Source organism: Lupinus angustifolius, unplaced genomic scaffold, assembly GCF_001865875.1.
Source record: "Lupinus angustifolius cultivar Tanjil unplaced genomic scaffold, LupAngTanjil_v1.0 Scaffold_160_18, whole genome shotgun sequence".
NCBI classification, from domain to species: Eukaryota; Viridiplantae; Streptophyta; class Magnoliopsida; order Fabales; family Fabaceae; genus Lupinus; species Lupinus angustifolius.
In genome coordinates this window covers 1-15,488 of record NW_017726204.1, presented here as the reverse complement: position 1 = coordinate 15,488, position 15,488 = coordinate 1, and the positions used below count along the sequence as shown (strand labels likewise).

At 29.8% G+C, this 15,488-nt stretch overlaps 1 protein-coding gene across 1 annotated transcript; it reads right to left on the bottom strand.

Annotated features, from left to right (window-relative positions):
- Window positions 1–8,035: 8,035 nt before the first annotated feature.
- LOC109340325 lies at window positions 8,036–9,368 on the bottom strand. The gene is made up of 2 exons (XM_019577991.1): window positions 8,903–9,368; window positions 8,036–8,297 (listed from the first exon to the last, which is right to left on the bottom strand). Exons 1-2 carry the CDS (start codon window positions 9,305–9,307, stop codon window positions 8,292–8,294), a joined length of 411 nt encoding a protein of 136 aa, XP_019433536.1. The 5' UTR covers window positions 9,308–9,368; the 3' UTR covers window positions 8,036–8,291.
- Window positions 9,369–15,488: the final 6,120 nt, after the last annotated feature.

The window sequence follows — 15,488 nt, the reverse complement described above, 5'->3', positions numbered from 1 at the left end:
TTTATTCTGATTTATTGAATTGCATAACGTGCATGATTAATTGAGCATATTACACAATTATTTAACATTAGAAACTTAATGCACAATTATAATTATATTGATAAATAAATAATTATATTTTTAATGTCATAAATAAATATAAAAACTCAAATTTTATGGATCATTTATAAAAATGACATTATACACAATGAATCAATTAAGTTAAACGATCAAATATAATAAGAGGATGATATAACAAATTAACTCTATAATGTATGTGATTTATTTAAAAATAAAAGGAATATGATTACCTATGCAATATTAAAATATAATGTTACTATAGCAATATTAAAATAATAATAATATGAATCATAACATATTGTCTTCTAGTTATTTTAGAGTCAACTAATAATATTTATTTTTATACTAATCTTATTTTAGAATCAAATAATAATGAAATTATAAATTTATTGATGATTTTTTTATTAATAGGATATTACTAACTATATCATGTTATGTATGTGTAAAAACAATGTTGAGAAAGTCAAGCAAGACGTTAAATCAGAAGAGGTCTAAGGTTATTCGATTTAAACAGTCAAACTGTATGGTTTGACTGTATAATTTTATATATAATTAATAATTTTTAACAATATGAATGCACCGATAACATATATGTTTTTTAACCATGCGAATGCACGAGCAACATACATATTCTTAATCATAAATGCACATGTAATATGTATTCTTAATCATGCGGCAAAAATATACCGTCTTGTACAAATGCACAGGTAACTTGCTAGTATGTAGAAAAAAACAAAGTTAGAGGAAATTAAAAACTCTATTTAACCAAAATTTAAATGTATTTACATATTTTCACTACCACTTTTAATGGAAACAATTTCTTATGTACCACAAGCTAAAAATAATTTTAATTATATAATTATTTATATGTTTTTTTTAAAATCAAAACATTTAATTAAATTTTAACTAATTTTTAAATTTAAAAAAATCGGATAAATTATCTTTTTAATTTGTGGGTTTCAATCACACCCTTTGATTTTAATATAAAAACTAACAAATATCCCTCCCACGCTCCCTTACACCCTCCTATAAAATTAATTTTCATAACAAATAAATCATTTATAAAAGAAATTGGATAATTAAATTTTAACGAAATTAGTTAAATTTAAAAGAATCAGATAAATTATTTTTTTAATTTGTGGGTTTCAATCATACCCTTTGATTTTAATATAAAAACCAACAAATATCTCTTACACCCTCCTATACAAATAATTTCCACAACAAATAAACCACTATATTTATTTCCATAAAAAATAATTTCAATAACAAATAAACCATATTGTTTCTTCAACAATTTGAGTAAATTTCAACCAAAAGCATATTCAAAGATTAGTTCGAACAGTAAATCCAACTTTAAAAAAACAATTATGTGGTTTTAACTTCCAAGCTCAACGGGCACAATTAGTTCGGAACCCTAATTATGACTTTTGGATAAAAATTCTCCCTTTACAGAACAAAACAACATGCTACTTGGCCTTCATTAACTCTGGGATTTTGTGTTTCAATTTATTTTAAATTCTTTGATTGGAAAAACACAAATTGAATAAAAAAGGAGAAACTCGACCCAGAATAATAACAAAACATAATCATGGCCAATAATAAATCCTGAAGTTGGACTTTCATACCAAATGCAAACAAACATATCATAAAATTTTATGAACAGATATAGAAGAAATTAAACAAGAATTTCATCATTTTTTTTTGTATAATAAGGATATTCACTCTGGGTAAGGAACTTATCCCTTTTGAAGAGCGTAGATGTCCCTCCCAATAATGTCGCTTACAAGAATCAAATATTTCACTTTTTGATTTACCTAAGAATTCAGTAAAACTTTATACTATTGGACCGATACAACACCGTGTTGATATATTACTTTGCTTTTATAATCCAAATACAAGAAAAAACTAAACTCAAGGCTTTTTGGGTGTATGATGGAATGAATGATTTGAAAGTTCTTATATATTTTTATGAGTCTCTAATGGTTCATAACAACCCTTTAATTTAGGACATTAACATTATGACACTCACATATGATAAAAAGAATAGAGGAAATAATATTTGTTTTTGTTCTCACCTCTTCACCTTCCCTTTATATGTTCATTGATGATTAGGAACTCAGTTTCCTTCCTTCTTTATATGACACTATACTTTCCTTTCTCAACCACTAGTGCTTCTATAATTCTCTCTTTGTATTTCTATTCATGAGATAGCAAAGAATGGGTTGAATGGAATACTTTTCCAATGCATGAGTGCATCTATATATAGACGGGTTTAGGAGGAGTTATTGGAGAAAGTAACTCCTCCACTTTCATAGAAACTACCCATGAACTGAGTGGGGAGGGAGTTAAAACACTCCCACTAGTTTGATCCATCAATTGTCAATCATCATCACAGTAGGCACTTTCTTTCAAACTAGTAACTTCGAAGAACATGGACCACTAATTAGAATTAATCTAACAATCTCTCACTTGGTCCATATGATGACTTGAATATTCATGACTTTAATTACGCACTTTAATTAAACCTTACAAATCATCATCCTTAATTGAATTGAAATGGTTGAGTCATAGCGATCACAAATTATATGAGGCAACTTCATCTCTTCCATGTATCACAATCAACTTTAATATGAGTCTTCATTTACCTTTCGAAGACTCGCCAAATTATCTCATTAAAACCATACAAGTACAATCTTCAATATGGATAACTTAAACTTTAATTATGAAAATGAAACTTTCATTGAATTCAAATATATCATACAATGATAAGCAAACATCTATGCATGTATATATACATCAGGTACTATCACATTAACAAGAACTTATCTATAATACCCATCCTTTCTACATGCCCAATGTAAATCTTGGGCGGCAATCCCTTAGTTAACGGGGCCACTACCATTAGATCGGTACCAATATGTTCTATAGATACTTTCTCAAGGTGATGTAACTTTCTATACGTGAGCATGTGATCCTTATTACCTTGCAAATATCTGAGAACCTTCTTTGCAGCCTTCTAGTGGTCCATTCCAATGTTACTTTAATATCGGCCTAACATTCCAACAGCAAAACTGATATCCAGCCGAGAGCATGTTTAAGCATACATTAAACTCCCAACCACTGATACATAGGGAATACATTCCATTTTCTTACGTTCCAAATCATTCCTTGGACATTACTTTTCACTGAATTTGTCCCCTTTCTAGATTGGAACTATGCCTGCATAGCATTTTTCTATTCTAAATCTCTCTAATACCTTATTGATATATCCTTTCAGAGACAATCTCAATAATTGTTGTGATCTATCACGAAATATTTCTATTCCTATCACATAGGATGTCTCACCCATATACTTCATTTCAAAATTATTAGAGAGAAACTTATTTACATAATTTAACAATCCTTTATCATTTGCAGCAAGCAGAATGTCATCAACATATAGGACTAACATTATAAGCATGCTCCCACTAACTTTCATGTAGATACATCGATCAACAGTGTTTTCCACAAACCCATGTGACATAATGATATCATTGAACTTTATATACCATTGTCTAGAAGCTTGTTTCAGTCTATATATTGATTTATTTAATTTACACACTAAATTTTTCTTTTTTGTGGTCATGAACACTTCGAGTTGGTTCATATAAACTTTATCGTTTAAGTTATCATTCATAAAAGCGGTCTTTACGTCCATTTGGTGAAACTTTAAATCATAATGAGCCACCAAAGCCATAATAATTCTTAAAAAAAATTTCTTAGGTACTAGAGAGAAAGTTTCTTTATAATCAATGCCCTCTTTTTTAGTTAAACCTTTGGTGATATGTCTAGCCTTATATCTTTCAATGTTGTCTTTCGAGTCATGTTTGGTCTTAAAGACCCATTTACAACCAACTCGTTTTGAACTCTTAGGCAACAACTATATCTCAAACTTTATTATCGTCCATTGATTTCAACTCTTTTTTCATAGTATTGAGCCACATTTCAGAATTGTCATTTTCCATGGCTTGTATGAACCAGACTAGCTCTTTATAAATGCTCAAGTCACATTCATGCTCAAGTGAATGTACAATATAATCATCATAAATAGTTAGTCTTCTTTGCCTTTCAGACCTTCTTAATACTATTTCTTGTGGTTCTTTCGTCATTTGATCATTAATGACTTTATTAATCGACTCATTAACTATTTGTTCATCCTGTGGGTTTTGGATATTATCTTGTTGTCTATGTGTATTATTTGACTGTAATATAACTAGTGAAACAACAACCTCATGAGACATCTTTGGTAAAGAAGATTTATCATAAGTCTCCATAATATCCACTTTTTGTGATTTATCACTTCCACTTGCTTGACCATTCTCAATGAACCTAGCATTTCCATACTCAACTATTCTCGTACTATGGTTAGGACAATAAAATATGTATACTTTTGACTTTTCCGGATAGCCGATAAAGAAACCACTAATGGTTCTTACATCAAGCTTCTTTTCATGTGGGTTGTACACCTTCATTTCTACTGGACAACCCCAACTATGGAGATGTCTCAAACTTGGTTTCCTACTAGTCCATAACTCATAGGGAGTTTTAGGAACAACCTTACTAGGAACCCTATTTAGCCGATACGCACTGGTCCTTAATGAGTACATCCACAACAATAAAGGTACATCACAATGACTTAACATTGACCTAACCATTTCTATTAGTGTACGATTTCGCCTTTCAGCCACACAATTTCATTATGGTGTGTAAAGCATAATGTATTGAGCACATATGCCTCGACTTTCAAGAAACTTTGCAAATGGTCTTGGACATTGTTCATTCTCATTATACTTTCCATAATATTTACCACCTATATCAGACCTCTCAACTTTAACCTTCTTTTCAAGTTACCTTTCAACCTCGTCAATGAATACGTTTAGAACATCCAGTGATTGAGATTTTTTATGCAACAAATATAGGTAACAATAACGTGAGTAATCGTCTATAAAAGTGGTGAAATAGTTTTCACCACCCCAAGATGTAACATCAAAAGGACCACATATATTTGTGTGTATCAATTCAAGAAGTTTGCTACTTCTTGTGGTTGGGTTCTTTGATATGTGTTTAGTTTGTTTTTCTTTAATACAATCTAAATAAACATCCCAATCACCAAAATTCAAAAGAGATAAAATCTCACCTTTTTTAACCTCAATATCTTTTCTTTGGATATATTGCCTAATCTTTAATGCCACAAGTAAGCAGAACTCTTATCAAAATCTTTAAGCTTACTACCAATATTATATTCAACGTTTACATAAAGACATTCATTAATGTACCAGAACCAAAATAGTATGAATGTTTACATAATTTAAAACCAGAATGTTCAATCTTAAAATTAAAAACTATACAATTCAGCCTAGCAACAGAGACCAAGTTCCTGGAATATTCAGGAATACAAAGACATTTTTCTAGATCTGAATAGTTTTCGTCATCTATGGTCAATCTGTATACCCCAATTCCATAAATTTGTGCCTTCATTTTGTTCCCCACGTAAAGAAACTTCTCAGTTTCCTGGGTTCGGATTGAAAGAAATCTCTATACAATATGTAATACATGAGTTGTTACACCAGAGTCTAACCACCAAGTATTATTAGAAATCTCAATTAGAAATGATTCATCTATAACAGAAACAGAATGTATACTTTTCTTTTTGAACCATTTCTTCATTTAAGGACAATCCTTCTTATAGTTCTCATTCTTCTTACAAAAGAAGCACTTCATTTCTTTATGCATTTTCCCTTCTATAATGGGGATCTTTTCTTTCCCTTTTCCTTTGTTCCTATTGCTTGGATTGAATCTGCTGGTGCTACCTAGCTCCTGAATGGACAAGTGAATGAAACCATTCTTAATTTTCTTTAACCTCCCCTCCTCCTGAACGAGCGTGGCCTTTACTTCCTGAAAATTTCATTTCTCCTTTATGGTGTTATAGTTCAACTGGAATTGGCCAAACTCAACAGGTTGGGAGTTAATGATGAATTGTGCCAAGAATGCTTATGTCACATTCATCTCTATGTCTTTCATTTTTGCAGCCAGATTTGTCATGCTAGTTACATGATCATGAATGGGCTGTGACTAATCAAACTTCTTGGTTGTCAGCTCTGTCAAGAGATTTCCCACCATAGACTTATCACTAATGTCTGATTGGGAGTACTCCTTGATCATTCTCATAAATTCCCTTCCATTATATTATTCGTCTTAGGCATAAACAGCTTGACTTTGTCAGAGATTGACATTTTCATCACGCTAAGACTCAACCTATTTGACCGCTCTCAAGCCTCATATAGAGTCTTATCTGCCTCTGAGCTGGTCTAGTTATGGTTGGTACATTATCCATAATGATGGCCAAGTCCAACTCCATAACACCCAGTGAGAACTGAATCTGTTCGGACTAATCAACATAGTTCAGTCCATTGAACTTGACACATTTGTTGCCTAAGGCAAATGTATTGAATAAAGCTAAAATAAGACATGCTCACACTTTAATGCTTTGAATAAAACTTTATGGATTCAAACAAACTTTTATTCATGCACTTAATTTATCTTTGGATAAAATTTAAATGCATTAAACATTTACTAAAGATGCCTAATATTTTTCCTTAACGGGTATTTAATCATAATCTTTAAATATGAATGTTATCTTTGGATAAACGAGCACAAACAAATATGTTTAAAACTTTAATGTCGTTAAATACATTCAGTGATCCACCTTTGGGTTATCAAAATATGCGTTATAATTAATGAACAAGTCCAATTGATTATCCTTATGGTATCATAATTTTAATTACATACAATAATCCACGTTTAGGTGATCAAAATATGCATCATAATTAATAAATAAACACAATTAATAATCCACCTTTGTTTAGTGTGATATTTCCAACCTTAAAATTGGTCTCAGTTATAAACATGGCACTCTTGCTTTGGGAGACAAAATTCACTAATAAAGGCATGTGTTATAACTTTTATGTGATGGAGACACTGGTTTCAGTTAGTCATACAATTAAAATGTGATTCTCCACAAAGTTGTTATGAAAATTATTCTCTAAATCTTTTTACACACAAGAGTGTTTTGTACTGTGTAAGCATATAGGTTAATGTACACATAAATCATTTCCATAAATACATTAAATGTCATAATGTCCCTAACCTAATGCTTTAATATTAATTGTTATACTTTTAAAACTTTAATGACTCTTTAATGATTCATAAGAACCCCTTAATTTAGGACCTTAACATTATGACATTTACATGTGATAAAAAGAATAGAGTAGGAATATATTGTTTCATTTGTGTTTCCCTTTATGCACTTTCAGATTGCTTTTGTTCTCACATCTCCGCCTTCCCTTTATGCGTTCCTTGACGATTAGGAACTCAATTTCCTTCCTTCTCTATATGACACTACACTTTCATTTCTCAACTACTAGTGTTTCTATAATTCTCTCTTTGTATTTCTATTCATGAGATAGCAAAGAATGAATTGAATGGAATACTTTTCCAATGCATAAGTGTCTCTATTTATAGAAGAGTTTAGGAGAAGTTATTGGAGAAAGTAATTCATTCACTTTCACGGAAACTATCAATTATCAACCATCATTATATTAGGCACTTTTATCCAAACTAATTAGAATTAGAATTGATCTAACAAGATTTTGAATGCTATATTTTGCTTGATGCAATATGCACTTACAACTTTTTATGTTTTAGGTCAAAAATTAATCATCCTTTCCAATACAAACCAGCTAATTCAAATCAAGACGGTTTAATTTTTATATTGGAATCAATTCAACCCAACCCAATGTGCAACTTAATTATTTTAAAGTTTGACTCAAGACTTTTTATCTTAAAATAAGTTTTATTAGTTTCATATACGAGTCATGAGAGCGAGATTATAGGATAAATTGATATAAAAATCACAGAGAGAAAATAAGGCAAAAAGTTATTTTAACACCAAACAGTTTTATTTAAAATAGGATAATCGTTTTACATCCCAATATCGGACTTACAAAACCATAACCAAGTACATCGTTTCTTTTCCATCCCCAATCAAAGAACACTGAGTCTTATTTTTAAGGAACTACTATTATTTAGTTTATTTATACTTCGCAGCAATCAAGACACAAATTACATAGGCTTCTGAAATGAGAATTTTCACCCTCGAACTCCAGATATTATTAGCACAGCCGCTCCTTGATTTAGTTCTGCATACACAAGTATACCAAATTGAGCACACCGTATGAGAAATTGTTGTAACCGGCAAGTTCCAACAGAAATCAATAAATATTCCAAGATTATAATAAAGTTTGGCTCACATGTATAAGCTACGTAAGCTGTACATCACCTTATAGTAGTGAAAGTCATGCTGGAATTGGAATTAGAGTATATGTATACATTAATGAATTAAATCTACATAAATTTATTCGTGGCAACATGTGAAATATGTCAAAATATTTAAATAATTTAGTAATTTTTTTATGTAATTATATTATTGTTTATTTCTAATTGTTAATTTAATTTTTAATGGGTAAGTGAAATAATATTTTTGCATGATTATTAGTTAGTCTTCTCCTATCATCTAAATTTTACACTCTCATTCCATAAATTTATCTTGATTTATCTTCCTTTCTCATTCCTTTCTCCCCCTCCTCCTTGCTCCTTCATTTCCCTGATGCCCTTACCCTCATAACTCAATTATATAATCCATTTATTTAAAATCAAGGGTGGCTTGGATGTATGTCGAAAGCATTAATTCAATATCATGCAATAATTTCTCATGGTGCGAATTTGATGTTGAACGTTTACTTACCTTCCTCTTGTGGCAATTTTCATTGTCACTTTCGCTATCGCTACTACTATCACTGCTGTGACCGGATAACCCATCCTTTATCTTCTGGACCAGGTTTCTCTTGTGCTCCCTCCGGCTTCTCCCATGGCAATTGGTGGCACCAGTGGCATGAGCATGAATATTAGCATTAGTCTTTATTTCCGTAGAGCAGCATTGAGTTGTTTGAGTTTTGGCTATTGCATGTCCCGAGTGGGAAGCATGAACCTGAGTTTGGGTACTGCATTGGGTCTGGGTTTGAACCCCTGCATTGGAGTGGTCACTGTGATGGCCTTTGAACAAGCCAGCTACCTTCTGTCCAAGTGATTCGTGTTGGTTTTTCTGTTGGCAGCTTTGTTCGCAGGTTTTGTAGCACTGAACGGAGGCCATGGTAATCAAATGGCAAAGACTGCTTTGTGTTGGTGGTTGTCGATTGCTGAGCTACTACGAATATATAGGCACACATTGATCATGGGAATGGAATTCTTTATGAAAAAAATATATATTGTTACTATCTCATTTACCATTCGTTATTCAAAAAAATAATTCAAATAAATTATTTAATAGTTGTGTATAAATTTTTACACTGATAATGTATATATTATCCTCACTGTTTATTTACTCTTCAAAGTAAAAGAAATATTCTTTTGTAGATTGTAATCAATAGCTACTAGTCCATTACATTAATTATAGTATAATACTATGAGTAATATGAATTTCATATAGTTAGAGGAAAATTAATTTCTGTCCAAGATAAAGATTATCAGCTTTATTAATTTATTTTAAAATTAACTTGTTAAAAAAAGATTTAATAACCAAAATAGTTTATCCTTAGACATTATTATGTTCAGCTGGAAAGTAACATATTCCTAAAGTGAAAAGTAATTAGTGTGGTACTTACATTCGATACCAATATGCATGAGACTTATATTCGATATTAATATGCATATGACACTTATATTCGATACTAATATGCATGTGATATTTACAAATACCTGTCCAAGAAGTATTTCATACTACTCCAAAACAAAAAGGAAAATCTATGAAGCACGGATACTGATATACTTGTCGGGTATAATACATATCCGATACATCAACATGTATTTTTTCCAAAATACAGGATACGATACGTTCAGAGATACGCGTATAAAATAATAAAAACACATAAAATATGATAAAATTATAAGTGTAAATCAAAATATTCAAAGTAAAAAATATAATGGAAATTTAAAATCATTGCCCTCCATAACAAATCTATTTTATCATATTTTAATGAAAATTAATCTATCCTAAAATCATTGCCTTCCATAACAAATATATTTTATCCTATTTTAATGAAAACGAATCATCTATCTTATCGTGCTTTATTGAAAACAAATCTATCTTATCCTGTTTTATTGGAAACGAATTTATATATCCTATATTTTATTGAAAACGAATTCATATATTCTATATTTTATTGAAAACAAATCGGATACGTGTCTTAATATTTATTTATTTAATTTTATTTTTTTAATTTCTAGATACTCTATGGATACGTATCCTTCACGAATCCGAGCGTATCCGTGTCGAATACCGACACGTGAGAGTGTTTGACGAATCTGTGCTTCATAGAGGAAAATAATATGATATGACATGGAGAAAAAATTTGCTTTTCTATTATGATCATCAATATCTTTGTCTAAAGTATGGATAGAGATCATCTGTCTTAAATGATGTCTCATTCTATGTTTCAAGTCAATTAGAGTGCTTCATTTTATTACTTTTGCTTTTAAAAATTATCTTTTATCTACGTGTCAATATATAATTGGTTTGAGACAGAGAATGAGACATTGTTGAGATCAATTGATCCTCATCCCTAAAGTATGATCATTAAGTTATGTTTTTTTCCCCTTTCTACAAGACACTTTCAACTACATTATACAAGCCAATAAAATAATTAATTTTCTTATTTTTTTTTTGCATAATATTATAAGATTACAATGTTAGTAATCATTAACTTATAGTCATAATGAACAAAAATCAAATAATTGCTACATAGAAAATGAAAAGTATGTTATAAAAAAGATCATAAAAACCTTTTAGAATATGTTTTATAATAAGAAACATATGGAGTATTAATTATAATGAAAAATGATCTATACCACTTAAACAAATATTTCATATCAATATCAAATATATGTTTTTATATAAATTTGGGTTAACGTATCTAGATCGGCTGTTTAATTTCAAAAGTTAGATTGTGTTTGTTTCTAGTTTTAGTTTATAAATGTAAGATTATAATATATTCATATGATAATATATTTATGTTTGATATTTTAGTTGAAAATTGAATATAAATTAATTTATTTTATTTCGGTAAGATATAAAGATTATTTTTTACACAGTAAATTTTAAAAAGTATGAAATTATTTACTTATACTATGATTATTTTGGTTATTTTTTATACTGATTTAAAAGTATACATTTTAATATTTGTCATCATATATATTTTCACTATATTTTTTTAGCTTTTAATACCTCATGACAAAGGTTAAAAAATATTAAAATAAAAAATAATATAAAAATCAATAGCAATACTTAAAACCAACATGACAAATCAATAGCAATAAAAGTTATTAAACTATTTAGCCAATCTAACACATCAATGATAAAATAAACTATAATGAGAGGTCAATAAAAAAAATGAATTAAGTTCACATCGGGTTGAGACTGTCAACTATATTCTTTTCAAAATAGTCATGCTCAAATCGAGTAACAACACTGTTTATAACAAAACTCCCAAGGTCAGAACCAGAGGCTAATGGTTTAGTTGCTCAACTTGAGTGGCTCATCCACACTTTTGATAATATATAATCAATGTACTCTTTTGTCACATAAAAATAGTAAGTTTTTGTTAAAGTATGAGAACATGTTTTTAATCAATTGCCTAACATTCTAAGCGTCAAGTTAATGATTACATGCATCTTGTATTGGTCTCCTAATCATAGACTATAATTTGCAACTTCCAAGCCTTTTTAATTTATTACCATAACTTTAATTTGAAAATAAATTTTGCAATTTTTTCTCAACTTTCTAAGACAGGAAATAGTTTAATTTATATAATTATATTACTAAATATCATAACATCTTATATATGTATATATATTTAAATAATGTTGTGTAGAATTTAATTGGACAATCTAAATTTTTTAGTAGTTCCTTTTTAGGAAATACTAGTAGGAGACCCATGTTCTCCCACACATGAGAATTTATTTTGCATGAATATTTTAAAGAATAAATAATTAATTTAAAAGTTATTAATAATTACTCACATAAGATGATATTTATATATTTGATTGATGAATTGGAGATGTGGATGAATGACATGGTGTAGAATCTATTATTTAAAATAAGGTAAACATTGTTAGGAATTTTTTTTAGAAGAGAATATAACAAAAGTTATAAAATATATCTTAGGAATTTTGAAATATTTCTTTATAAACACATTTGTTATTATCTTTAGTGGTTGACCATTTTTATCATGTATCAATATCTTTACTCTCCAAGAACAATACTGGTTGGGAAGGGCAGTCATAAACCGCGAAATGAATTAATTCTTGACCCAAAAAGGTAAAATGATACCCTTTGTAGTACCCAACAAATATCTTCCCTCCCTTTTTGTTTTCTACTCTTGAAATAACCATGTACAATTGACTATAACAAATAACTATATTACGTTCTAGAAGCTTATTTTATTTCTTTCAATAACACAGTTTATATTTCATATGCAATATTTTTTTTCTCTTATTTGTCTTTTGTTCATAAATGAGAAACAATAACTTTGTTAAATTTATAAAAGGAGTTAAGATGTAAAATTATAATGTTATAATATCGACTAGAGAATCAAGAAAAATAATTATTCTCCTAAGTTTATGAAATATGGTTAAAGAGACTTTATAATTTAAACAAGAGGGATTGTATATATTTTTTCTTATTTAGAGAGCACTTATTTAAGAATATGTTACCAATTGCATCAATCAAAAACATGAAATTTCCTTTTTACTAGATAGACCGAATAATAAAAATAATTATCCTTTTTATTATACTCAATCATGTATTTCCTTTTTCTCCTTTTCCCCACCGAATATATACCAAATTAATTTCGTTCGGAAATTATTAATAGTTGAGGATGATTGAGATTCCAATATAGCTGTTTTTTATAGTGGTCAATTGCGTGTCCTTAGCAAGGTCGCCCACTGACGATTCAATAGCCTTCAGTTTGAGAAAAAAATAATGACTAGAGAGATTCCCTTTTGGATTAAAAGGCAATTGTCTTGATTCGTCCAATTTAAGCTGAATAAATAAACACACATCCTAGTTCTTAAATTTTTTTATGTGTATCAATTTAACTTTTGAAATAATAAAAATATAAATTAATATTCAAATATCATGAATGAAGTCAAAGTAGTCTCTTAAGATTATAAAAATGATAAAATAATTAATTGGACCATATTTGACATTTTTTAGGAACACTTTTAGATTTTAAATATTTGAAGGACCAAATTGTATATACAAAATTTTTAAGGGGTCTTTAGTAAAAAAATAAATGAGAGGATAGAACAACAATAATGTACCAAAAAATGCAACACACATTCAAGCTGGGGGTGACCATTGACTTATTTTTTTGAAACTGAAGGTTAACCAGACCTCAAATATTGTTTGGACCAACTTTGAAACACAACTCATTTCTAACTCTGATTAAATATAACACACATCGATTTTAGGAAAATATTCTAAATATTGCTTATTATTATTATTCATATATAATTTGATATATGAAATGATATATATGTATTTAATCATTGATATTTTGGATCAAATAGATGTTATTATTATGTACACATTGAATATACATATACAAATATGACGAACAAGTGACAATGAGATGAGTCAGATCGGTTAAACTTGTCCCTTTGACAACCGTAAATATTGATTAGGTTTAATTTTGAACTAGAACCTATACTCAATGAAACTTAACCATGTTTAGATCTAATCAACCAAACTAAGTGAGCATGTAGGATCAGGTTAGAGATGTCAAAGAAGCGAGACATGTGTGGATAGTGCTTTTCTGTTCACATACCCATACTATTTATGAGTATTCATGTACTAGCAAGTATGCACCGATAACCACAAGTTTTAAGTTTAAGTATATATTTATAATTTTTTGTGATTTCAATATATATAAAATAATTATAACTTTAATAATAACATTTATGGACCTAATTTATTTATCTTTATTTTTTAATCATTAAATTTTTTATAAAATAATAATAAAACAAACAATATATAATTATAAAATAATAAAAGGTAGAGAAGGGATCCACTTACTCTAAGAATAAATTTTTTAAACTTATTCCTCATTTTTGCCATCAATTTTAGAGATATACAATGATTTAGATCTACTCATTAATTCAATTCAAAATATGATATGTATAAAATACTTAATTAAAAAGTTAATTTATAAATACATAGATACTTGCAAATATCATGATACTCATTCCCAATCCTAAACTATTATTAGGATTATACATTGTAAGCATTTTTATTAATATTTATAGGATACTTTTTGTTATTTTTAGGTAGAATCTTGCTCACTCCTTATTTGAGCTATGTCATTGGGAGCGTGAATGTTGTGCTAGCTGAATGGAAAGTAATAGTATGTAGATTAATCCAGGCAGAGAACTGAAACAGATTTGGGTCATGAAGACTTGGGCTCGGCCAGGCCTATGAGAAGTCAACCCTCAAGTTTTAATAAGTTCACGCCATAACTTTCAAAAATATCGTCTCCAATTGTCTACTCATATCCACACTCTCTCTCATCCACACCCCTCACACACCCAAACCATAACGTCCATAGCCATGATCCCTCCCAGATCCACTTTTAAGCACCCTCATACTCATAATATATAACTTTCTTTGGTGACGAGTTCACTTTATTGAGATTCATTCATCTCAACTGGAAATATATTACACCTTTCGTGCCCACCAACAATCTTCAGTTGTGAAGATGAAATATTGAGATAAACACAAGATTTTTTTATCAAACAGCTAGGACACAATGATAATATGAGGATGGAAACAAGTTTCACATTAACTGATCTGTCCAATACAGAAATTGCATTTCTAGCATTGTTCGGGTGCAAAGTTGTTAAAATTTGGGATTGTTCCTACCCGGCGAACCAAAGGTCGTATGTTTGGTCGCCGAGGTGGGCCCACTTGTTGGGACCACCAAAGTTGACCCAAGGGACAACATGCTTTCCGTACTCCACCAACCTACCTGCCAGCACGACAGACGGGTTGCAGAACGGGTACCAAACCAACCACAGGCTAGAAGACAAGAATGACACAGTGTACGATCCTAACAGACCGCCTGACACGGGAAAAGCAACTCCCGACAACACCTTTGGTCGGCCACGCGTCGCGCCACCAGCCAAGAACCCAAAGTCAACTCTCCCTCCTATAAATAGGGATATCCACCAATAGGAAGTATCTTAATCTCAACTCCTTGACTCTCTAATATTATTCTTCC